This window comes from Pezoporus wallicus, unplaced genomic scaffold (assembly GCF_028554395.1).
Source record: "Pezoporus wallicus isolate ANWC-B61680 ecotype Strahan unplaced genomic scaffold, APGP_CSIRO_Pwel_v1 contig_3815, whole genome shotgun sequence".
NCBI classification, from domain to species: domain Eukaryota; kingdom Metazoa; phylum Chordata; class Aves; order Psittaciformes; family Psittacidae; genus Pezoporus; species Pezoporus wallicus.
The window spans coordinates 2,819,637-2,846,743 of record NW_026637911.1 but is presented as its reverse complement, the minus strand read 5'-3'; the positions used below and the strand labels follow the sequence as shown (position 1 = coordinate 2,846,743).

The 27,107-nt window shown below is 36.8% G+C and overlaps 1 protein-coding gene across 49 annotated transcripts in view; it reads left to right on the top strand.

Moving 5' to 3' along the window:
* Window positions 1-27,107, top strand: part of RIMS2 (regulating synaptic membrane exocytosis 2) — a 455,492-nt gene that overhangs the window by 271,889 nt on the left and 156,496 nt on the right. For 44 of the 49 annotated variants that reach the window (XM_057408231.1, XM_057408232.1, XM_057408227.1 and 41 more), the window contains 3 exons: window positions 6,297-6,365; window positions 20,077-20,233; window positions 24,407-24,523. In XM_057408231.1, coding sequence (XP_057264214.1) covers window positions 6,297-6,365; window positions 20,077-20,233; window positions 24,407-24,523 — 343 coding nt within the window. The remainder of the gene's footprint in view (window positions 1-6,296; window positions 6,366-20,076; window positions 20,234-24,406; window positions 24,524-27,107) is intronic. The other 5 variants (XM_057408236.1, XM_057408254.1, XM_057408253.1 and 2 more) reach the window with 1 other exon arrangement.

Genomic DNA, 27,107 nt, shown 5'->3' with positions numbered 1-27,107 from the left:
TAATACTGTTTCTTTTTCATTAAGGGATTCTGATTTATGTCTTTTCTATCCATTTTCAAAGATCTGGAGGAACTCAATTACATTTTTGTATTTCTACCCCTCTGCCAATGTAGATGAAATTGGTCAAAAACTTTTTTAAAAAACAACTATTATCTGCAGGAGGATAAAATGACAGATTGGTGTGGAGACAGTGGGACTGCATAAGAGATTAGTTCACATTAAGAACCTTCAGGCACAGACTGGATGAATACAAGAGAGCACATTCTTAAGACAGTTGTGAGGCTGATTTTAGGGTTGCTTATATGTCAGCTTTGAACACAGAACAATTGCAGGCAATGCTATGTTACTTTAAGTGGTTGTGAAGTTTTTCTATGAACTTCAGGGGAGGAGCTGATAACCATGCTTCACTACTCTTTGTTCCCCCAGAGAGTCCACAAAACCTTGTAAAAGCTTCCTGTAAGGGTCAGGATTCCCAGCTTGGGAAGCTCAGCTGCTTTCTTATTCCTCTACAAAAAAAAAACAGGATTCCTGAGCCGTAAATCTGGCACTTCCTTCTGTATTTAAGCTTACTCACCTTAATTTTCTCTCTCATTCTGTCCCCTGCCCTAGTCTATTCTGGCAACTGTATTGCTTAGTTGTAGTAGGCTTTACTAGTTTTAAACTTCTTGTGCTGGTCTTCTCTTAAGGCCTATATCAGAAGTAGTACTGGACAATATATGAAATACGGGAGGTATTATATCTTGCATTGTTTCCCCTGTATGTTAATAATAGACTTGAGCACCACTCTGTCCCAACTTTAGTTGTCATGTGGATGTCAGAAAATATTTCAGGGATCTCCACAGATTTTAGTTGCTTTGCAGAAAAATGTTTATGACTGCATGTAGTTTAATTCATTTGGAAGAGTTCCAGTTACTTAGACTATTGTTACGGAGAGAAATGTGATCCTGTCGAAGCAAAATAGCGCAGCATGGTTCAGGTGGAAGGGACCTACAAGAGTCATCTAGTCTTTCTGTGTGGGGCAAAAGTTAAAGCATGTTAAGTACATTGTCCAGGTGCCTTTTAAACAGTGACAGGCTTGGGACATCCAAAGAAAAATCTTTAAAAATGTCTTCAATGATTTCCATACTTTTTTATTCAGAAGTTATTAAGGCTTTTCATGGCGACCAAAACTAAAGCTTGTAAAAAGTTAACAAAAAAATATGATCCATAAAACCTCACTTTTTTTCTTTACCTTATTGTTAGCCATGAAGATGGAAAATTGACAAGTTTTTACACTAAGAAACTACTGTATTTTAAATTATTTTCATGCCTAATAGAAAGAAAAAAATAAAATAAGAAAAATATAAATAGAAATACTTTTTCACTGGAAATTGAAAATAATGGGCCTGATGATTTTTAGGTGGTGGGGTTTTTCCTAAACCCTGCAATGAAAGCTACAATGCAAATGTTGTAATCGTCCAGTTCTAGTGTGTCTATATACTCTTGCAATGTTGTCATCCTGGGTGGGATGGTAGCTTGTGCATCAGTGGTAGGGAAGGAGGTAGGTAGGTGTGGGAGGGAAAGAGGGTTATCAAGTTCAGATGGGGAGCTTCTCCACTGTCCCTGAGATAAGCTCTCCCTGGAAAACAATATCATTGATAGTTTAAAGCTATTAAATGAAAACTTGCCAAAGTGAGTAAGAATTGGGTGACATGGTTTAGTGCAAGGGGGGGTTGGAACTTGATGATCTTAAGGTCTTTTCCAATCCTAACTATTCTCTGATTCTATGATAATATATCTTTTTGTTTCACAGGGGATGGGATTATGTAGAATTAAGGCATTTTTTATGTAGCTCTCACTAGCTAATCATAGAGCACGGGCTCTGTTTTGCCTTCAGTCTGCAATTTAATAACCAACAATCCTGGTGGAAGGCATTCAGAAGTCCTTATTTACCATTTGTTAACACCCAATTATCAGACAAAATAGTAATATCCCTAAGAATGTTTCCTTAATAAGCTGTATTCCAGTGCAATGGCAGTGAGACTTAATGCCATTCCTCATGTTTGAACTCCCTCAAAGGAAAAGTTAATTATATGGAAACTACGTATAAGATCAGTGCATTTATTTGATGCACCCGGTGTCCCAGGTGTTACATGCGTAAACTTTCCTGAATTTTGAATTTATGTTAGAATGGATTTAATCTTCTTGCTCTTGAAATAAGTACCATATTTTACAATGGTTTTGTCAAACACTTTAAAATATTCATTAAAATAACAGTTTCATTAACAATGTTCATTTAGACTAGATTCTGAGAGGCTTCATTGTCAAATTTTCCCAACCATGAACTTCTCATTCACTATTTTATGATCAATGTTTCAAATTGCTTAGATAATGAAGTGGTATTTTGAAAATACGTGACTAAAGTGGGACTGAAGCCTAAATCTTCAAATTTACATTGTCAATAGGTTAAAAAGAAAATTACTGTCTAAAATTAATATATAGCAGATGAAATTACTATTGCAAAAATTGTAAGATATTAAACTAAGCTGCCAGCTTAGTTTAATAAAATTAAAATTTAATTTCAAAATTATACAGGTATTTTGAATACTCAGTTCTGTATATGATGTCAACCTCTGCATTTTTGAGTTTGTTCCATTTCTAGAGTTAGTGGAAGATATATATAAAAATAATGTATTTACATAAATATAATTTTATTCCTTTGCAGAAGTTACGTATTTCAGGCAGCACTTCTTGGCATTACATATTTTAATTGGCATTTCCTTCCTCCATCCTTCCTGAAAACATTGATTTGTAAAGATAAAACTGAGTAATTTATTCTGGTTTATATTTCTTCTGACTTCTTAACCAGCATTTCAATTTACATTTATAAGTAAATGTGAAATATTACTTGAACATTAATATTTTTCAGTTGGTTTAATTCTGTTAGTAATTGGAGTTGGCTTAAGGTAGCCTCTGCTTGAGGAAGTAGAATAGATGATCTGACCTCAACAAGCTTCATATCTCATTTTACAGAAAAAGCTGACATATTTAAGGGGTGTCAGCTATTACAAGAGACCTTCATCTTTGCAGTAGCAAAGACAATTGAAGAAAGCACTGAAATATGATTCTTCCCTTGACTCTACTTGTCTCTGCTCCTAACCTCAGGGCAGGTTTCAGTCCTGACTTACTCACTTTCCCTATTCCCCAGCTCTACCCTGCAGCTTGAGTGGGAGTGAGGGCAGACATCTGTGTATAAAAAGAGGAAAGGGTCTCAAGATTGGACGATTATTTGGAGTTGAGGTATTAGGATATTCTGGAAAAGGTAGATGCAGTTTGAGGGGACAAAGAGAGAGAGAGCCCTGTCTTTTATATCTGTGGTTTGTTAAAGCTTGTTCTCTCTTTTCTGTTGGATGTATCCTGTGACTGCAAGATCACAATTTTAGCTATGCAACTGGGGAGTCAAGAGCCTACTGTGACAACAGCTGGCTATTTTCATCCTCAAAGTTGCAAATCTTTTCTCCAGAATACAGAATATAATATTCTATAAATACATTAAAGCAGATGTACTTAGCTGTAAATATAAACATAAGTAATAAGCAACCTCAGTTGTAATTAATTAGGTTCATTCATAAGGATGAATTAAATGATGGGTAAATTACATTCATTCAAATTATAGTTGATTCAATCCTTAAAAATCTCCACATCTTTCGTGATAGAAACCTTTCCAAGCATCCATATGATGAGCATTAGCAAACTGCTCAGTTACCCTCATTTTCCCATTCGACAGTCCTCTCTCTCTGATACAGCCTGACTGCTGTTATTGGTATCTCTGCACGGCAGCCACAGTCCCCCTGCCAGATCAGTACAAGGGTTACCAGAGTCCAGAACGGCACTGCTGTGCACTCCCTGTGCAGCCTCTCCTCTGCCCCAGAGACCCCAGCCAAATCCAAGCCAGACTAGTGGGGCTCTCTTGCTTAGCACTTGATCACAAATTTTGTCCCTATTAAATGACCTGATTTTGAAACAGTGGCTGAGGAGAATGGCAACTATTCCTTCTTGCTCACTGGCAGGTGTAACACTACACCAGTAGAAGGATCTCCTGAAAAGCAGGAAGGCCATCACAGGTGGAATGGATGCTCATTCTTTGGAAAGCAAGAGAGATTTTCATATGGCCTCTGTGATACTATAATTAAGAAAATAATCAGATTGAATATTGTCCTGACAAGAATGTTATGACTTATGTGCTTTTAGAAACCCTGATTCTCAGAAAGTCCATTAGGAGGCTGAAACCTTTTCTTTCACTCCTGCCCTCATCTTCTGTGTTGTCTCAGGTGCTAATTGTGATCACTTGCTATTTCATGTTTTAGAGAAAGATTTTACTTCTTGTTATTTCTTGAATTCAAAGACACCTTTCCCCACCCATTGTAGCATGGCTATCTCTAAACTTTTATAATAAATTGAACTAATAATTCAACCATGTAAGAATTTCAGGGCATAGGAAACCAAACCATGGCTTTCCTTGTACTCGTTTTAATTTCCTATTTGTGAGGAAAACTCAACTTACCACAATTAAATAACAATAATTAACATATATCACACTTTAGTAGTGTAGTAGTAGCCACACACTAGTAGAATAAACTCTTACAGAGCAATTTTCATCCAAAAAGAAATAGTCTGCAGTTTAGTTTATAAATTCATACACCCACATCTTGATTGCTGCAATCACTTCTGACTTATTATGAAAGACACAGAAGAACTAGAAAACATACAAACAAATACAGCAGGAACAATCAGAAATAAGAACAGTTTGCATATGCAAAGGAACTACAACGATATTTCAGTTCATGAAAAGTGGTAGCTGTGGAGGAGTACGGAATATTGATTCATGTTTTTCAGAACACAAAAGCTTGGAGGGTATTGTCTGAAATAATCTAGTAGAAATAATACAGAGGGAAGTCTGTTCGACATAATACAGAATTAAACTGCAGAACTCACTGGCATAGCATATTATGGGGGCCAAGAGAATACTGTGACTCAAGAAGAAATTATATGAATTTGTGGAGAATGGGTTGATAAATGACTTATGGTAAACAGGATGGTTTAGGAAACGTCTTAGTTACCAGGACCCCTACCTGCTGAAAGCTAGAAGGATCTAGCCTTTTTCTATACAGATCTCATTAGCACACTCTTTCTACTAAAGAAGGGCTTCTCACTATTCCTGGTGGGTAGACAAATGTTATATATTCTGACAAACAACAGCATTTCTTATGTTATAAATGTTGTCTAACATTCCTTTAAACAGAACCCTTTTTTTTTTGGTTAAAAAACCTCTTGGTCTTTATTCTCCCAGATTTTTACTGGGAAAGGAGGGTAGGGATCCTCTGTTCCAGTCCCTCAGACAGAACATAAATCCTGCCTTGTCCTGGACTTCTTTAGCTTTACTCCCAGTTTTTACTGGTATTTTTGTGGGTATGTTTGTCAGACTAAACCATCCTGTGGTAAGAATAAAAAAATCTTGCACATGGTTGAAGGTTTGGTGACAATTATATTAAAACTCCTACCTTCTAGTTACCTGTTTTTAGGTGGCCAGAAAATTAGAACAGACACACTGTCTTTCTGACAGGGATTTTCACATTTAAAACAAGTAAATGAATAATTATCATTCACATGCTAGTGCTCAATCCTGATGTCAGCAATCAAATGCTGTTGAAAAGATGCCACAGAAGACAGAAGTAAAATTAAGCTAAACACAAACTGACACATATATTTGTCCTACGTGAGCTACTTGGTTCTAATTGTGGATGTGGAATCTGCTTTCACCAACTAAGCTCTACTCTTTTTGACAGGTGTATTCTTGTAGGGCGTGAAGCTGCCTCTTCTGATAATGCTTACTAATACCCTAAAGAAAATATTACCTCAGTTAAATATTATTGCTGTTATTAAGTTTTTCTGGTATTGAAAGACTTTAGGGAAGGATGGTGCCTTTTATGTAAAAACTGAAAAAGAACAGTGTGATACCAGATTCTATATGGAATGGATACATATAGGTACAAAGTATATGAAAGTATTTCATAAAAGCGATGTTGCTGAGCTGTATTTCAGCATTTCATTGTATGTCACATTAAACATTTAGCTGAAAATAGTTGGTACACCAATACATTTACAATAATACAACAAAAATAATTTCCTTTATATGCTTATATTAACGCTTCATTGTCCAGTATGAAATCCTTACACTTATTTACGTATTATTGACAGGATAGTTTTAACTTACAGGAAGAAAAACAATGCATTTTGGATTCTTTTTCTTTTTTCAGGGTCCAAAAGAATCAGTGACAGTGAAGTTTCTGATTATGACTGTGATGATGGAATCGGTGTTGTTTCAGGTATTACTATTTAAATTGCTTTTTTTCAGTAGAAATAATTTTTAGCTATAATTTATTATTATGAATTTTATAATGTTTCTCTAGTGAAAAATAAGTCAAAACTAAGTATATTTTTCCAGCAGACACAAATAAGTATTATGGCTAATGCATATTTAACTACAAAAATTACTAAGAGAGGGAAAAAAAATCAGTGTTAATTTCCTTGTTGCTTTTATAAAATGCTAAAAATAGTACAAAAGTGTGTTTTTTTTATTATATGTGAGGAAGTGTTTATTTGATTTTTTTTTTTGATAGACATTTGTGTTTGATATATCCTTTAAAACTTCATGGTGGAAGCAACTCTGCCAAAGTTCTGGAACCTGAACATTTAAGTGAGGGTGGGAAATATCCTGAAAGATAATCTCTTTTACTAAGAAGTATTGGAATTGGGAGTTTAATGAGTATTTGTGATATAAGGTGTCATGTGAATGAGTATTTCTCCTCTTCTAAGAGAAAAGATAATACTGTAATCATAACTGAAAACAGTAAAATCATAGAATCATACGCTTTTGGTGACTACAGCAGAGAATATATTTAGCATCACAGAATCATTTAGGTTGGATAAGACCAGTATGGCACCATTTTGAACTCCTTGTATTGTCCTGGAAAAGGGTAATGAGTTTTGCAGAAGTTCTACCAGGTGCTTGAATCTGCAGGAATCATCAGGATTCTTGTGAAACAACTGGATTTAAAATTTTATCATTTCATAAATTCATGTTTTGACAATTTGTAAAATTACGGTCTTCACAGTTCAGTGAATGAATCTACTTCCCTTTCCTGACTTTTTGATGTACCTTTAGTTCCTGTAAGATCTTTCAGCTTTTGGATTTCTTCTGACAATTCTGCACCTTAGTTGCATTTTAATTCAGACTGGCTGTGTGGGTGGGAAAGTTTGATGTTCCTTAGGTGTTGAAATATTTATTTATTACCTTTTTTTTTTGTGCTGCTGTCAGTATGTTTGCAAGCCTTTTGATTTATCCTTGTCTTATCATCCACATCCTTCTCTTGTTTAAGGTCATCTTATTCATTTTCAGATTCATCACAGTCTTGGTTTAAACATACGCTTCCTTTGCATGAAGCCAATTTGTCTCTCTTTGTTTTCTTTCTTTCTTACTTACCCCAGTTCTTTCATTTGTATTTTCAGGTTTTATTTAACGTGACACTTCCTTTGCTCTTTTTCCTTCTGCCATATAATGTATCGTATCGAATATGTTTGCTGACATCTGCAAGGTACTCTCAGTGATCCTTTCCATAAAATTAACACTTATTCAAAGTACTGGACTTTCTCAAACTAAACTCCAGAAACCTTTAAGAAGATCAAGAATTCTCTTTTGATTCCACTTTAATTTACTTTTATTCAGCAGTGAACTAGATGACATTTAAAGGTCCCTTCTAGCTCCAACCATTCTAATACTCTCTGAAATCCATGGACCTTCCTTGATCTTATTATATCTTTAGAATCATAGAATCAACTAGGTTGGAAGAGCCTTTAAGAGTCCAACCATTACCCTAGGACTGTCAAGCCCACCACTAAACCATGTCACTAAAGGCAAACTGATCTCCCCTCAAGATCTCCCCTCATGGGTGTCCCTCATGGTCTCCAGTCACAGCCAGCCCTATCTGCCCCTTCATAGTGGCCCACACTATATAGCTGCTGCCCCTACCCTTCATGGCCACCCCTCGTGTCCCCTCAATATCTCTCCTCCTGGCCCATGGCCACCGCTCAAAGCCCATACTTGCCACTGTTCTCACCTCACGATCTCTCCTCACAACCACCCTTACCCCTGATGGTCACCCTTCCGTCCCCTCATGATTTCCCCTCATGGCCACCCCTCCTGTTCCCTCACGATCTTCCCTCACAACCACCCCGCCTCTCCCCTCATGATCTCCCTTCAAGGCCACTCTTGCTCTCTCCATATTATCTCCCCTGGTGATATAGCATAACATATATAAATATACAGCATTTTCTCACTTCTGGTCTCCCTCCCCTTGGCTTCACAATCCTCACCCACTGTGATCACTCACCTTGATGCTAGAGCCACTACACAATCATAACCATGCTGGTCCCACAGCAGTATTCCTGTCAGTCCACCTCAGATGGCATGATCCTGGACAGATTTGAAAGGTGTATGGTGCCTGCCTTTGCCATGTCCCTGATTGAAGCTGAGATTTCCTCTTTCTCCTCAACACCTTTTCATATAGCTTCTCTGGTACAGATCCCATGATATCAGTTGACTTCGTCTTTGGATAAGCTGGTGACAAAAACTTAAAATACTTATTCATAAAAGCTATCACTTCTGGTGGCTTGGATCTTACCCTGCTTAGACAAGCTTAAGAAAGTTTAGTCTTACACAAGAAAATGTTGTTTCTATCAACAGAAAATGTTTTGAAGAAAATAATGAGAAACCAATTGAAAAACTTCAGTGACTTTTTGTCTAGCTATATGTGTATTCTACACCAGCTGCTGTCAGAAAAGGTTATAACATATTATATATTTAAACAAGTATGCAAAAGTGATTTTTGACAAGATTTTAAAATAGTTCTTTTCACACGTAATATACATTCATTTCATCTTGGGATCAAAACCACTAGAACAGAATCTCCATTATATCCTACTGCGGCTGGATTTAATGTAAGCACAGAATAGCAGAGGGAAGAGCACTAGCATTTCTGGTTTTGTTTTTTAAATTGCTTTTGCATAGCCTTCAAGCCATTTAAAGCATTCATTTTGCTGTCCAGGACAATAAACTTTGGCCCTCATAAAGCTGTCTGTCATCAGCAATTCTGTGTGGGAGCACATCAGCATCTCCACATGCCACTCAGTGCTTACTGAGAAAAGCAACACAGTATTCTTGTATTGATTTTAGAAAAATTCCAGAGCACTTTTGTCATGGTTTAAGCCACACAGTCTCTGTCTCACACCACCACCGCCCCTCCCCCCCACCAGCTCCCGGAGGGATGGGGAGGAGAATCGAAAGAATGTAACTCCCACGGGTTGAGACAAGAACAGTCCAGTAACTAAGGTATAACACAAATCACTGCTACTGCTACCACCAATGATAATAATGATAAGGGAAATAACAAGGGAAGAGAATACAACCACTCACCACCCACTGACCGATACCCAGCCCAACTGAGCAGTGAGCTAACCCTTCCAGGTAACTGCCCCCAGTTTTACATCTTGGGCATGACGTGCTGTGGTATGGAATACCACACAAACACCGTACAAAACACCATTTAAATTATTGTAATACTGAATACAATTCAATGAAAAGCAGAGTGTTTTGTTTGTTTGTTTGTTTTTCTTTCTATTGGCCAAAGTTGAATGGTCATTGCAGTTAACAAAGTTCAGTGAATATGAACTATAATTTCTGAATAGTTTTCTTTCCAGGTACTTCCTCATAGTTTGTGTTGAACCTGCTGTAACCTACTGAGTACAAGTAACCTACTGAGTCTGACTTTATGAGCGAAGGAACGTGTATTGTCAAGACCATTTAATCATAAAAGTGTCACCAGCCATTTTTGTAAGACTTAAATATTAGGTGAGATATTAATGTTTACAATTCAGTTCTACACCAGTATCTTACCTGCACTACATCATTTTGTGACACACTTCTAATCTGAGGTATGTTTTAACAGAGGAATCCTGAGTGATTTCTGCTTAAGTGGCATTGCAAGTCTCTGTAAAGAAGAGGTTTTCTAAGTATAAGAATGCAGTATCCAGCCTTGAGAAGAAAAACATTTATAGTGATAAGCTTTTCTTATTATGCAAACGATAGCAAAATGTTTCAGGAGCAAATAAGAATACAAATAAGATATTTATTCAGAGGATAATTAGAGCCAAGCAGATTAGAAAAAATAGTAACAACCAGTGAAGAAATTCTTATGGAACTTACAAAACTGATTCTATGTTTGAAGAAGAATGAAAAGCAATTAATCATTTTTGCGTCACTTCTCAAAACACCTGAGGAGTCCTTTGTTCAAAAGAATTCTTTCACTGTCATATTGCAGCCTTCCCTGCAGAGGAAACAAAAGTCCTTGTCTCTGTTTGCTGATAATGTGAATTGAATTTTTGGTCCTGGATCCTGTTGATGATTGCTTCTCAAAGCAGATATAGAACATGCAAATACCTTTGGTTACAGCTTGAAATCAACTGCCTACTGGAAGATATCTTACAGCATCCACATAGAGCAAATGGCTTCTACCCCTACTAAAATAAAGGATTTTGTTGTAGATCACCAGCTAGACTTAAACAGGAGTCTGTAGTAGTGGCCCAAATGCCCAGTGACTACAGACATAAACACTGATCAGCCTTTTATGCTATGTTGATACCCATTGTCCTCACCTAAAATCTGTTATTTGTGAGTTCTTTCTTGAGTAAAAAAAAAGCTTAGTGCCTCTGTGTCTTGCAAATTCCCCCTTAGATTGGAAGTGAAATTCCAATAGTGTTAAAATAGTCCTTATGGTGACCCCTTAGGTCAAGGGTCTTTGACCATTTTCCTTGTGTTTAAACAAATGAGGTGTTTACAACTTATTTGTAGAATACATTGATTAAAAAAAAAATCCATAAACCCATGCACAATGTATCTTCAGTTTGTGGACTATTTGGATATTAATAATTAAACTTATTTAATCAGTTACCATCAGAACTTTTTAGAAGACATCCAAATTCTGCATTTATATGTTCAAATCACCATAGAAGCCGAGCACGTTTGTGTTAGAGAGCTGAACTGTCTCCAAAATGCCCATGTGTGAAATCTTGGTATGTTAATCATTTCTGGCAATCTGATTATATAAGTGGTTTTAATTAGTTCTTGTTCTAAGCCTAACTACATGAGTGCTAAAAATTAAATATCTGATAGAGAGAAAACCTTCAAGCTTCAATCAAGTACAAATGTTAAAGCAGAGAAAACGCCACTTAGCATCAGTGTCTGAAACAAGTCAATTATTTTGCTAGTGATGAATGGGAATTCTAATACTGCTTTTCTTGAGCAGTTTTCATATGAAGAGTTTCTGTCAAATCAATAGAGCAGCAAGACATCTAAATTAGAATTGGTACTTTTCAGGGGTTTTGTTTTTTTTTTTCTTAGGGTTATTTTGGGGCTGTTTATGTGAACCTTTTATTTGGAGGTTTGTGATTTTCATAGAATCATAGAATTTTTCTCTAATTTTGTGCCTGAAAGCTGCAGAATTTAGTAACAATTCCTTAATATTAGTATTTATTGAGCATGTGCCCTGCATAGCGTAATGTTAGCACAGTACAGCCATACTGTGTGGATGAATGCTTTAAGACAAATATATGACTAATTCTCTTAAAATAGCTAAAGTTAAATTTCAGCTCAGAGGAAGCTATATTTATTGTGTCTTGTATAATCCCCCATTTGATGTGTATCATATTTTTTAATGAAACCCTCCCATAAAGAAAAGTTGGTAGTGGGGTTGAGGGTATGTCGTGGTTTAAACCCAATCAGGCAATTTGTTCACTCACTTCCCCCCACTTCTTTCGCTCCCCTTGCTCCCAGAGGGACGGAGAGGAGAGTCAAAAAGAATGCAACTCCCACGGGTTGAGATAAGAACAGTTTAGTAACTAAAGTGTAACACAAATCACTACTGCTACCACCAATAATAATATGATAAAGGAAGTAACAAGGGAAGAGAATACATCACCTCACCACCAGCTGACCAATAACTCGCCCCCCAGGCCCGACCAAGCACCGACCCATACCTCCTCCAACCCCACAGTCTCCCAGCCCTTCCGGCTAACTCCCAGTTACATCCTGGCCATGACGTGCTGTGGTATGGAATACCTCTTTGGTCAGTTTGGGTCAGGTGTCCTGTCTCTGCTTCCTCCCGGCTTCCCCTCCTCCCTGGCAGAGCATGAGGCTCACAAAGTCCTTGGCCAAACCAAAACATCGCTATCAGTTCTGTTCCCAGGCCGAAAGTCAAAACACTGCACTGCACCAGCTACCAAGAAGGAGAAAAATGACTGCTACTGCTGAACCCAGGACAGGGTGTATTTGTCATGTGCCCATCTTTTAAGTGTCTGCAGCTCAGAGTTGTTTATTGTTGATTATCTCCACACTGATTATGAAGTTCTGTGTGCTCTGTTTGTTGATTTTAGAGGCGCACCCTAGTTACACAGCCTTTGATTCTATGGTAATGACTTAAAATTTATAGCTGCAAGCATATTCCAATGTTTATCCTATTTTTACTACTGCTATAAATAACTATGTGCTTTGCTCAGTAGCAACTCCTTGGTCAAGTTGCACTTATGACCTGATTTTATTATCTATAATTATTTCCACAAGAAAATATTTTTACCTTCTTTCTCTAACGTTATTTCCAAGACATGGAATATTTTTGAAATTGGAATTTAAGTCATAACTTTCTCTGTTGAGGATGTCACTATGATTTTTGGAATGCCTCCTGTCTAGAGAGAAACACGAATGTTGTGACCTGGAAAAGGAAAGCCAGTCATGTTTTAAGAGAGAATTAAGTTCTCAAGTTAGGGCTAGCAAAGTTACCACTTCATATCTCATGGTCAATTAATCATCAATAGCATCTTTAAAGTCTGTTTGGGTTTTATAAGAACTCCAGCATTGGTTGCTAAACATATTTATTACAGTGTTGGCCACTTCTGGGGTATATGGATCAGTCCTAGGCACATTGTCAAGCCTCCTAAGCCTTGTGTTACTGCCATCTTACTGAAGCTTTGTGACTGAGCTGGCCCACTGCTCTCTGCATCTCTTGTGAATGCGTGGTAATTACAGATTGCTCAGCTTAAGGTGCAAATATACAGAAGTATTTCATTTGATAAAGTAATAGCAACAAAATTCAATGAAAGAATAAGCAAGTGAAAGATGATTGAATTGATTAGTTTGGTATCAGTAGTCTCAATATACTTCACTTGTGAAGTTCATTCTTGAAAAAATTCCTAGGTATATTCCTTTTGCATCTCACTGTATCCAAGTTGGTTTCTTATACTTTCTAAATTCTGAGTTGAAATGCCATACCAGTGGAAGTCTCAAGGTAGAGTTTAGTATGTGCCATGTTTTCCACCTGTATTCAACTGGAGAGAAATGTCAGTGTATAGGTGGCATAAAGACATGCTGGATCGCACTGGCTGGACACACAAGATGTGTTGTCTTTGTCATTCAATCACAAAAAACCTGTTTCATTCTGGAAGAGTAGTGATCACGTTAAAACATAAAACATAACTTTAACTATAACTTTCTTTTAATTATACTACTTTGATCTCTAGGTTTAGAAGGTAAAATAAGTATTACACTGACTCTGAAGCTTAGAAATCTGCATTTAATGTAAAAATAAAACTGTAAATAATAATAATACAAAAAAAAGAAAAAACCTAATACTTGAAAAAATAAATAATTCTCCACTATTATAAACAAGGAAAGCATGTTTTTAGAATCATAGAATCATAGAATAGTTAGGGTTGGAAAGATCATCTAGTTTCATAGAATCATAGAATAGTTAGGGTTGGAAAGATCATCTAGTTCCAACCCCTCTGCCATGGGCAGGGACACCTTACGCTAAACCGTATCACCCAAGGCCTCGTCCAACCTGGTCTTGAACACTGCCAGGGATGAAGCATTCACAACCTCCCTGGGCAACCCATTCCAGTGCCTCACCACCCTAACAGGAAAGAACTTCCTCCTTATATCCAATCTAAACTTCCCCTGTTTAAGTTTTAACCCGTTACCCCTTGTCCTTTCACTACAGTCCCTAATGAAGAGTCCCTCTCCAGCATCCCTATAGGCCCCCTTCAGATACTGGAAGGCTGCTAGGAGGTCTGCACGCAGCCTTCTCTTCTCCAGGCTGAACAGCCCCAACTTCCTCAGCCTGTCTTCATACGGGAGGTGATTAGGGAGAGATTTGCAGCCCAAAACTGAATCTAAGTATTCTTGAACTGAAAAATTCCCATCACTCAAGTAGATCCTTTAAATATAGGATGAAACCTGCAATGTAAAGGTATCTTTTTTCCCCTTTCCTTTCCCTTTCTTTCTTTTCCTTCCCTTCCCCTCCCTTTTCCCTGCACTCTTTACAATGGGTTTATCACCATAATAGTACAGTGCCTTTTGCAAGTGCATATATCAATGTGACTAGGACTGTTTATTGTCTGATTCAGAGGAGAGAACAATAATATTATTATCATAATCATAATCATCATGATTATGACCAGGTTTAATTTTATTGTGATGCATTTGTAGGAACAGAGATGAAGAAGAATAATTGTACTTCACATTTGGGGCTTACAAAGGATTCTGATAGGTATAGTTTCAGAAGAAATCTATTCATGTACAGAATAGAGGAAAGAAGAGTTCTCTTAGATTTGAGAACTTCAGCCGATGGAGGTATAAAATGCAGCTTGTATAAAAAAAATTGCATTGAAACATTATTTCTGCCTTGTGTGATGGTGCAAGAAGGTTTCAGATTCAAGACTTTAGAAGTTAACTCTCCCACCATGCATGCAGTAGATACTTTGGTTTGATCAACTAAGAATCAGCATAACTCATATGTGAACTCCTTAGGCTTGCACACATAGACAAATCCGAACAAAATTCAACACTAAAGAGCAAGAAAAGTCTAATACTGTGCCAGAACAGTTCTGTTCTAATGCATGTGCATTCTAACACAACTGTTTACAAAAACAGATCTATTTTGACTATTCTAGAACGGAAGTATGCAATCTAGATGGTATCTACATGCTAAAAATTTCACACCAAAGTGAAAAAAATAAGGTACGTCACGCATTCACAACCTCCCTGGGCAACCTATTCCAGTGCCTCAAGCCTTGAAGACCAATGAATCATTCAACTGATATACTGGGACCAGATTCCTTCAGGACAGATACTGTGACTGTGAACAATTTCATCTGCCAATGCTGGCTTTAGGCAGAGTTGCTTAAGTCCAGAAGTAATCGAGAAACTTGCTAAGCTCTTATCTTTTGGATCTGAAAATTTTGTACATGATTATGTACAAAATTCAGACCAGTCAGTCTCACATCTGCCTGGCAAAATCCTGGAGAAGATTCTCCTTGAAGGCATGCTAAGGCACATAAAAAACGACAAGGTGCTTGGTGACAGTTGATACGCTGGAGGACAGGAATGCCATCCAGAGGGACCTCGACAAGCTTGTGAGGTGGGCTGGTGCCAGCCTTATGAAATTTAACCATGCCAAGTGCAAGGTCCTACACCTGGGTCAGAGCAATTCCAGGCACAGCTACAGGTTGGGCAGAGAAGAGATTCAGAGCAGCCCTGCAGAGAAGGACTTGGGGGTGTTGGTCGATGAGAAAATGAACACGAGCCGGCTGTGTGCGCTTGCAGCCCAGAAAGCCAACCGTATCCTAGGCTGCATCAAAAAGGAGCATGACCAGCAGGTCGAAGGAGGTGATCCTGCCCCTCTACTCTGCTCTTGTGAGACCTCACCTGGAGTATTGTGTGCAGTTCTGGTGTCCTGAACACCAGAGGAACTGTTGGAACAAGTCCAGAGGAGGGCCATGAAGGATGATCATAGGACTGGAGCACCTCCTGTATGAAGATAGGCTGAGAAAGTTGGGGCTGTTCAGCCTGGAGAAGAGAAGGCTGCGTGGAGACCTCCTAGCAGCCTTCCAGTGTCTGAAGGGGGCCTATAGGGATGCTGGTGAGAGACTCTTCATTAGGGACTGTAGTGATAGGAGAAGGGGCAACTGGTTAGAACTTCAACAGGGGAAGTTTAGATTAGATATAAAGGAAGTTCTTTACTGTGAGGGTAGTGAGGCACTGGAATGGGTTTCCCAAGGAAGCTGTGAATGCTCCACCCCTGGCAGTGTTCAAGACCAGGCTGGACAAAGCCTTGTTTGACATGGTTTAGTGTGAGGTGTCCCTGCCCATGGCAATGGGGTTGGAACTAGATGGGCTTAAGGTCCTTTCTAACTGCAACTATTCTATGATTCTATGATTCTATGATTATACTTCTGTTCTCTGAATGTGTGTCTCAGAACTGGCATATTTCAAGTGACTAGTCAGTTAGTTCCTACATAAGCCTAGCAGTTTTCCTAGATTCCCAGGAAATGAATAAACAGTTTTCACTTTATCCCTTTTTAATTCTTAAAAATAAAATGTAGAAATATACTATACATATATATATATACACACACATTACGTCAAGAGAAAATGCAGGACTTTGGATGCTGAGTGATTGGAAGCATCTTCTGTGCATTCTTGATTTTGGGAACTAAGTTCAAAACATGGCATCTTCTCTGAGCTTAATCTACGTGGCTGTGTCAACAACATGTAGGTTTTTCAGTAATTTTTCTGAAACATCTGATTTTCTCGTATATTCACACAGTTTAAATATCTTTCTTTACAACTGAGGTTTTGTTGTGGCTATAAAGTGCTGGAATGATAATGACTATGCTCAAGAAACCTAAGAACCTTACTGGATCTATCCCTGAACTCCTTTCTCTCCACATTAAATGCATGTTAATATTTTCTGGTGTTGCAACTTCATAGAATGGACAGTTTTAATGAATAAAAATCTTAAATTCTCAAGATGTTCACAGAAAGCTGTGTACTGTGAAAATCTGATGCGGTTATTTTTAGTATGAGATAGTGTTCTATCTTGATTTGGCTCTTAGCTAGTGAAAATACATAGTGTGAAGTAAGGCAGAGAGGTACATTAACTGTAAAAAATTGAAGGGTGACTAGAATTAACTCCTGTTGTGGCTTGCCCTACTGAAACTGCTGCTTTTCAATGTGTGACCTGTTTATAATTATAGTAGGTTTTGTCTTGGATGAATTAATTATACAGTTCAAAGTTATTTTCTGGCAGCAAAGCATAGAGAATACTAATTTGTTTCTTCAAACACATCTTAATGTCTAGTTTTGTTGATGCAAAATTATTAGGAGTGCTGATAGTTTCTGCCTTTTGAAAGTATTGTAAGGAAGCACTACCAGCATTAGTTACCAGAAAGTATTGCATGTCTGCTTCTAATTTCATGTAAAACATTTTTTTTATCAGTATTATACATGACAATTTAATCAAATCGTCATATACTTTGATTTATTGGAATAATAATGTGCAAGTGATCAACTGCAATAACAAGGTAGAGCTGGAGGAGGCTTTTTGTTTCAAAGTCATTAATTTATGTATACATATTGAATAAATTTAATTATTTTGATTTACTAGTTCTCACTTCTAGGAATTTTTTAGACAGAGGTGGTTTTTGTTTGTGTTTCATTAATTGAATTCCTTGCTTTTCACTATGTTCATTCAGGTAGAATACCTTATGCTATTGCTCATTCCCCTTTGACTGTACATACCAAATGCTGTATAAAACTGCTGATTTAAATGTTAGATTTTTTTTTAAAAAAGGATTTTCCCAATTCTTCATATTACTGCTCTTCAGTATGTTTTTTGTTACCAAATGCTACAAATGATCCCTGTGTATGCAGAATACTAAGAACTATCTCTGTCTTATTTATATCTACAGGTATGAATATTTTGATAATAATATTATCATGTGTATTTGTAAAGTAAATTATGATTTTTATTTCATTACACTTAAACTCATAATAAATTGCTGTTAACTTATGCATGTGGTGGGTTGATCTTGGCTGAATGCCAGGTGCCCACTAAAGCCACTCTACCACTGCCCTCCTCAGCTGGACAGGAGAGAGAAAATCTAACAAAAAGCTCATGAGTTGAGACAAGGACAGGGAGAGATCAGTCACCAGTTCTGTCATGGGCAAAGCAGACTTGACTTGGGGAAATTAATTTAGTTTATTAACAATCAAATCAGAGTAAGGTAATGAGAAATAAAAAATTAATCTTAAAACACCTTCCCCATCTTCCCAGGCTCAATGACACTCCTGATTTTCTCTGCTTTCTCCTCCATAGTGGCATAGGTGGACGAGGAATGGAGGGTGTATTCAGTTCATCACACACTGTCTCTGCTACTGCCTCCTCCTCACACTCTTCCCCTGCTCCATCACGGGGTCCCTCCCACAGGATTCAGTCCTCCACAAACTTTTCCAATGTGAGTCCTTCCCGCAGGCTGCAGTTCTTCATGAACTGCTCCAGTGTGAGTCCCTTCCATGGGGTGCAGACCTTCAGGAACAGACTGTTCCACCATGCATCCCCTATGAGGTCACAGTTCCTGCCAGCAAACCTGCTACAGTGCAGGCTCCTTTCTACACAGGGCCACAGGTCCTGACCTGACAGCAGCCTGCTCCAGCGTGGGCTTCCCACGGGGTCACAGCCTCCTTAGCTCTTAGAACTGCTTATAGTGTTTTTCTCTCTGGGGTGGTAGATAGTGGCCTACAAAGCTCCTCACAGGTCTCTTTTATTCACATATGCAGACACACACAAAGCAGCTTACCCCAAACACAGAGAAAGAAATTGTGTATGAATTAGAGTGGTTCATGTAGATTCTTGGGCCTAAGCCTATACAATGTATATAAAAACTCAGTTGGAAATATTGAACAGTTTTGGAACCGTAAAATGGGCTGAATTAATGAGGTTTTGCTTAGGTGCTTGCCAAACATTTTCTAGGGAGAAAGCTAAGCACAGTCTGGAGTAGAAGACCAAATACTCTTGGATTCCCAGAAGATTCTCATGGGAAAAGAGTAACAGTTTTGTGAGCCAGAATTTTTCCAGTGCCAGGTGGACCTCTCTAAGTTACTTCGTTACTCTCTTCAGAACAAAAAGACATTTATATCAGTTGTCATAGCCACTGGGAGCTGTCTGAAGACCTATTTCTGCAAAACATTATCAACAGATTAAGATTTGTAATTCTTAGTTTTCTTTTCATGCTATATTATTTTGATCTGCATAAAATTTGTTGGAAGTTCTTTGAAATTACTGTGTATCTGGCATCTTTTTTTCACAGAGAGTTTTTTTCCCTGGGACAGTGAATTCAATTTTTGAAATTAGATGCTTACAGTCACTAATGCATCCATCTTTTTAAAAAGGATTTTCTTATAAGCCTACATAAAATGGCCATGTATTAGCCTTTTAAGCTATTAGAACTTAGAAAGCTTTTGCTTAGGCGGTTTATGCTTTCTATTACCCTAATTCAAGCAGATGTCTGTGTGGCCTTAGCTCATGTATTTGTGAAGGAATCTTGGTTTTTAAGTTCAGAACTGTGAGTGATATCTGATGTCTTTGAGTCATTGTTACTTTAATTGTTTCTGAAATACAAATCTTTCTTGAACCTAAAGTCTGTATTTAATCTCTTGTAGCTTTAAACTGAATTTTGGATTAGTTTTCAATTGTGGACATTTCTGTTTGAAGTATGTTATGCACAATCATTGCAATGCAATTTTAATAGAAATAATCAATTTTGTATATTATTCTAAGAAAAAAAAGTAAGTTTTATAACTTTTGTAATTCATATTGACCACAAACATATGATAAATTCGGATATTTTTACTATTACAAATGCCATTTAATGCATGGCAACCTTTTTCTATACTTCAGAGTATAACTATAGGAACTATAACTGTACTTGAATTAGGCATAACAACAGGAATCTACTTTATGTACTTTTTATTTAAAAAATAAGACATAATCTTGATTGATTTCCATCTTTTATCATGGTTCTACTACAGATATGGTAGGAAATTAGAAAATTGCATTTTCAGATTTTTTGAATATTTGCATTTCTTTTTAGATTATCGATATAATGGGAGAGATCTTCAAAGTTCAACACTATCAGTGCCAGAACAAGTTATGTCATCTAATCATTGCTCTCGATCAGGGTCCCCTCACCGTGGAGATAGTATAGGACGGACTAGATCGTGGTCTCCCAGTGTCCCTCCCCCACAAAGGTAAACTGTTATTTAACTATGCAATGTTATAAATTTAAGTGGTATCAATTCTGTAACAATACTGGAAAAAATCTCCAGACTTTCAAAATGGAAATAATTTAGTTAAATCTTATGAAATTACGTAAAACCAATAATGTTTTCTTACATTATACTGATGTGCAAAAATTCACCTCATTATGTCCTGTTTTCATGAAAAAACAGTACATTCCAATTTAAGGAAAAAAAAGTATTTCGTCAAACATTTATTTTCAAGTGCTATTTAGAAGGCGCTGTGTTGTATAGAATGTGATAGTTTGACATTTTCTTAGCGTTCATTTGTTAGTGATTGTTTTCAACCTTCTGTCTGTGTAGAATTAAGGTTCTGGGAAAGCCATGCTTTCTGCCCTTGGTGGCTGTCTTTCTACTTTTTCTTTTTTTTTTTTTTTTTAACTTTTAAAGCATGGGGAATGAATTGACACACATACGATTTTCTACTGGAAAACATCAGCTCCTGATCGTAGAAGGCCTCTGATGACTATGTCTTGTGAAACAAAGATTAGGCCATTTCTTCCAAATGCTAGCTACTCAGTTGAATATACTGTTTATGCCAAAATTAAGAATTTTGCTGTATGGATAAGCTTTCTCAAGAGGAAGCAGAAGAATATATGTAATGGGGAATGAAGCCTGTTTTCCAGCATTTTTGTCACTACATGTGGGTAGGTTTCCAGCTGGTGTAATTTAGCTGGAATAAAAGGGGAAGTTACTTTCTTTGCTCATAATGTTCACAGTTCCCGTTTAATACAGAAGATCTGGTATCTACTGTTTCCTGCCAGGTACATGTATTTATCACTTTCTTCTACAGCCATTCTGATTCTCCTGTGTTCTGCTTTTCTTTCTGTTACATTTTTTCTTTTTGTTAGCTTAAAATTCTCTTGACTTTGTGTTCTCTTTCTTACATGTTCACTTACCATATCCTCTAACAAACACAGACTAAATGATATTCTTTTGCATTAGTGAGGTATTAGGATCCTAAATTATCCCATATGATCACAGACAGCTCACAGGCAAAAATTGTAAATTTTTACTTGGTATCTAAAATCATATGTAAATACAGCCTGACTGTAAATGAGACATAAAGGGTAGACACAAAGGGGTCTATTCTGATTTATACTATACTAATTTCAGTCTAAGTAATTGTGTGTGCTAAATCTCCTGGTTATTTGTCTTGGATGTAGACATAAATGTGAGAAAAAGCTCTTTCTGTGTGTTTGTGTTTGTGGTTTTATGTGTGGGTGCATGCTGTGAACACTTTGGGTAGAAATTTTACCCAAGCTCTTTGTAATTGACACTTTCTAACACCATTGAAAAACCTTCTTTTAATTTTTTTTGTAGTTTTGTGTTTCTTTGCATGTATGAAATGTTTCTTTCTTCCTGACTTTCCTAAAGCTAATTTTTTCAATAGAATGTTGAACTTACAGAGAAAAATGTTTGACTTTCTTCCTACTGTGTCACAATAAAATGCATTGCTTATGTAATATTTCCCTGCCTACACATCGAATCATTTTTTTGAGTACTTGTTGAGCCCAGAGAATTGGGTTGACAGAACTTGAGAGTTTGTAGAAAAGAAGCATAATCCTTCAGTTACAGAAATGTCTATTTTCTTAATTCTGATGAAAATCTAGTGTACGCAGCAAAACCATAAGCATTATTAATCCCATTTTCACCATGTTTAGTTGTTTGTTATACATGTGCTGCTACAGACATTTTCTAACTACAGTGAGCATGCTGTGTGCCCAGAGACCTCCTACCGACTGATCCCTCTGCAGGCAGGAGCTCTTGGGCATAGCAGTACAAGTTGCTGTTATGTTTTAGAAGACATTTTGCAGTTCTCAGTCCTTCTACTGAATGGTTTTGTTAATAACCTCCACCAAAGCCACATTGCATAGTAGCTGACAAGAAGTTGTTACTACTCTTGTGATATTTTCAGCTAATGTATTTAACAGACTGTTATTGTCTCTGTAGATCAGAACGGAGTTTAGATTGTGGCAGGCACTGGACAATACATTTAGCTTTTTCTAAGACTGTGCATTTGAAAAAACAAGAGGAAGGTCGTTATGTAAAGTGGCTAGGCTGAAATGGTGTGGTAAATCTAGTAGGATGGTCATTATTCTCTACCATCACCACCTGCAATTACACCTTTTCATCTGCTTACCTGTTATCTGGTTGCTCCATACATGTTCTGACAACTGCAAGAATGTTCCAAAGGAGTGAAGATGTATGTTGTGAAAGCATCTTTTCTTTTAGAACAAGATTCATTGGAGAAAGTATGTAATTTTCTGTTAAAATAGTAAATGTGGCTGACAAAGGTGTCCTTAGCAAAGCGAAGCAGAACTGAAATAGTAGCAACACTTTCAAACAGAAGAAATGCCTTAGTGTAGGATGTTAAGAAACAACATGAAATCAGAATCTGATATAATACAGAAATTTAAATAAGTTATTTATTTAGAACAATATGCTAATAACACAATCTTAATGAGGATTATTTGAGTAGACAGGATAGTATTAAATTTTCAGGACTAAAACTTATAATCAGAGCTTAGGCAGCGGTCTAGATTGTGTGGGCAGACAGTAAAGGTCAGATCTGTGTGATGTTTTGCAAAGAAAAGACAGCTTGAGAAGTACTTAAATGAAAAGAAGAGTAAAATAAGATGATCATACTACATACAGAAAAAAAAGATATGTTTTTAAACCTGAATGAAAAGAGACCCTGAGGAAAAGGGTCAGACAGAAACTAGAATTCAGAAAGAAGCAATGAGAATTGGTTGTTGGGAAAAGTAAAAAAGTTAACAAAGAACAGCAAAGGAGCCCTGTCAATGTCAGTTTCAGATATAAAATATACATGAAAGAGTCCAATAGCAGAGTAAAGGCTATACTGGTTTTTCTATCATTTTGATGTAAAAAAGGGGGTTAGAACACGTACAGAGAAGTTACAGGAAAGAGTTGTAGAGTAGAAGGTAGACGAATTATACTTAAGTCTAATATAGCAAATACAGTTTACTAGCTAGAGTAAACTTTATATTTGGCTTCATGAAAGCCAGAGTGAAGAAATGCTTTATGAGAAATGAAGTAGAGCTGAAAGCAAATTTTTATGTGTAGTGCAACATTTTCATAGCACTTACATGCAGAAATAGTAGCCTGGCAGCAGCAGTGAAGGATGCTCATACAGGTTAACACTAATCAGGGACTGGCAAAGGACAAAGGATAAGGATGATAGGTACCAAAAGGGCAAACAGTGACAAGGAAGGACACAGGAACTGAATGATATAAAAGTTAAAAGAAACCCTGAGGCCCAAATTAGGGAAAAATGCAGGAAAGGACAGGAGGCGGAAGAATTTATTCATCTAAAGTTTGAATTTATGTGGAGAGAAGCATCCAAACTGTTAATTTCAAATCTGTATGAAACAATTATGTTTTAATTATCCAGTAATTATTGCAGTTATCTGTTGTCTTTCTATCTTCCTATTCTTGTGGATTTGTTTTACAGACCAGGAAAGGTGAAGTTAGTGTGTGTCAGTACATACTAATAGTTAAACTGAGCAAAACAATCAATGGGCAAAGCTTTGCTCTCAAGTAGTACAAAATTGTAAAGGTGATTAGTGCCTTTTAATGAACCCTGCACTATGTGTACCACTTATACCTCATTAAACAATTTCATCTTTTTCAGATTCTGTGCTAATTAGATTACAGAATAAGATTGCCAATGCAAAACAAGCATCTGTTTAATTCAGATGACAATATTTCCAGCAGGCTGCAGTCTACCGTAACAGCCAAAAGTTCTCATTGTCTTATTACAGTTTACATCTTTATAGTATAGCCAAACTTAAGAGCTCATGGAAAATTCTTTACGGTGTATGTTTTAGCTAAAAAGGAAATTTTCCTTGAAGGTACTAGACTGGAAAGACTAATGAAATTGTCCAAAATCAACCCTTAAAAAAATAAAAATAAAAAATAAAATAATAAAATTATCCCCTCATTTCCAGAACAAACGTTATGTGACAATTAAAGTATACAAAAGACAGGTCAGCTTACACATCTTACTATCGCCATGCTTTCTAATAATTGTTGGTACAAACCAGTGAGGGGACGTGGTCCAGGCACACCCAGAACTCAGAATCTGATGTCTTTTATCCTTAGTCGGAATGTGGATCAGGGACCACGAGGGACTCGATCTACTCCTGCGCATTACAATACTCTGAACCGAATGGATAGACACCGTGTTATAGATGACCACTACTCCCCGGACACAGAGAGGTAAATATCTGACTGGAATTAGAAATTAGAAACATCTGTAGCCTACACTTACCAATGTGAATTGCTTCAGCATGGTAGCTCACTAAAGTAAATAGAAAAATTACCTAATCCCACAGATGAACATTTTCCCACTCATTTATCCACTGGTTGCATGCCGTACATTACAAAATATACAGTGCACATGAGGCTGACAAAACTTTTCCCTCTTTGACAAGAGGCAGTCTGAAAAATCTGAGGAATTGTACAGTGTAGAAGACAGATAGCTTAGTTGTCCCTTTCTATATTTTTTTAAAAATGTACTGTATTAATAAATTCTTTAAATGCTGAATATCTTTAACATAATCTAACAGTAGATTTGGTCATTTCTCCTGCTGAATAGAGAGGTGTAAAAACGGATAATTTCAGCTCAGTATTAACGCAATGATCCCATTGGATGCAGTGTATTTCACATACATAAAAAAAGCATATTCTAGCCATTAGTCTTATTTCAACTTTAGGAGACATGTATTTTGGATAGGAGAAGAGAGAGGTTACAGCAATGTGTGTTAAAATGAAACTGGGGCTTTTGTGTGTAGAGGTGCATCTTACCCTGACCAGTGTTTTTGCCTAGTGAGACTTCCAAAAGTGTGAGCAGAGCTGTAGAAACCTCTATGAATTTTAATGATGTAAAAAAGAATTGCAGGCAATAGTTAGCTAATGTAGTTAATCTTGCTGACTTAATTGCATTAGTACATTTATGGCTTAAGAAAAAAAACCCTAAAAAAGCCAAAACCAAAACATAAAATCTGCTTTTCCCATCTCATTGTCTTTAGGTCAGAAAATAAAAAGAGAAAGCATTTTTTACTTTTCGTATTAAATATTTTCCAGCTTCTTATACACCAAGTTGAAAACTTACACACTATAATCAGAGAGGCATGATTGCTAGATGTTGCCCTATTTCATAATTGCATATAGGAAGTAGTAATACAGATATGTTATGTAAACTTATTGAGTGCTATGTGACTAGTATTTGAAGTTCATGCACTTTACAGATAATTATTATGGGTTATTCCTGAAGTGAACATCAAAGGTCATAATTGTTTTGCTCACTGTAATACAAAGAATTTAAAAAATCAGCAGCTTTTTGTTAGCAATATTGAACTGAAAAATGAATGTGTTTTAAAAGAACATTAATGTGATGGTCAATGACTGTCAGTAATGCAAGACAGAAATCTTTAGAAAAAAAAAATCAACCATTCCTAATAAGGTAAGTTAGAAAAAATAGTGCCAAAACAAACACACACACACACACACACCCCATATATTCAAGTGATTTTTAATTGAATTCAGCCCCAAAAGTTAAATGGGCAAAAAAGAATTAAGATACTGAAAAGCAATCAAGTATTTATCATTCAGAATGTTTTCTGCATTTGTTAGAATTATAATAGGTCACAGGTGAATATCTTTTTCATTAAACTATTTAATATTTCTATATAAGCTGTAGAAAAGAAGAATGTTATTTAGTTGGCTCATGTGGCTATCTGATTTTCATACAGAAGTTAATAATTTAAGGATTCTGAGCTGTTTCCTTAAAAGAAAAAAACAGAATGCTTTTGGGATAATGATATGTTGATTTTTAGACCAGCCATCCTTGAAATAGGATCTGAACTTGTCCTTAGAGCCTGTGTATGCCTTATACAATGCTCCGGGGATTTTTTACTGTGCAAGTTTACTTGCTATCTCCCAGGTGAATCATAGTGGTGAAACGTGGGTTGAAGTACAGTACCACAAACTTTCCCCATTGCTTCAATCAAATAACCCCTGCTGGACTGACTTTACTTAAAGAGAATTGGGTTTTTAGCATGTGTCAGAAAAACAGCATGAGAAAGTTGCTGGTGATGAGATTACTGCATTTTCACACGTCCATTCTAGATGAATATGTATTTGCTTCTTAGGCATGTTCTGAATCTCTGAACACAGGTTTATATGTCATTTGTATTTCCAACGCACACACAGAAGTTCTCCTGTTCATACATGGTGAGGGGTTGCCTGTGTAATCAGGCTGTTTACTATTTATGTCTCTGTTACAACATACAGTCTCTGAAGCATATCATAAAATCATAGAATGGTTTGGGTTGGAAGAGTCCTTAATGATCATCTGGTTCCTACACCCCCCGCCACGGGCAGAGACACCTTCCACTAGGTCACGCTGCTCAAATACTGGTTTTAGGCAACACTCAAGAGAATAGAAAGAATACTAGTCCTAACCATTTATCATGTTATATATTAATTTTTATTTTGACAGTGGTTTTATGACTGGCAAGTTTATCAGATTTCAAATTTTGTTAGTGAATATTTGTGATACTGTGTTACATAATGAAAACAACATTGTGTATACAAGTCCCTAAAGTAATTCTTAAGTAGTATTGATTCTGAAAACTGCTGGAAATGCAGGTGTTTGCAGAAGTGAAAAACCTGAACTTTTGTATTAGTTTATAATCTCTCTTCTTGTCATCCTTGTTTTGTTCCACACTTACCTCTGAAAAAGAATCACACTTTGCTTTCCTGCAACTCTGATGGCTTGTTGTTTACATGGTCCATTTAT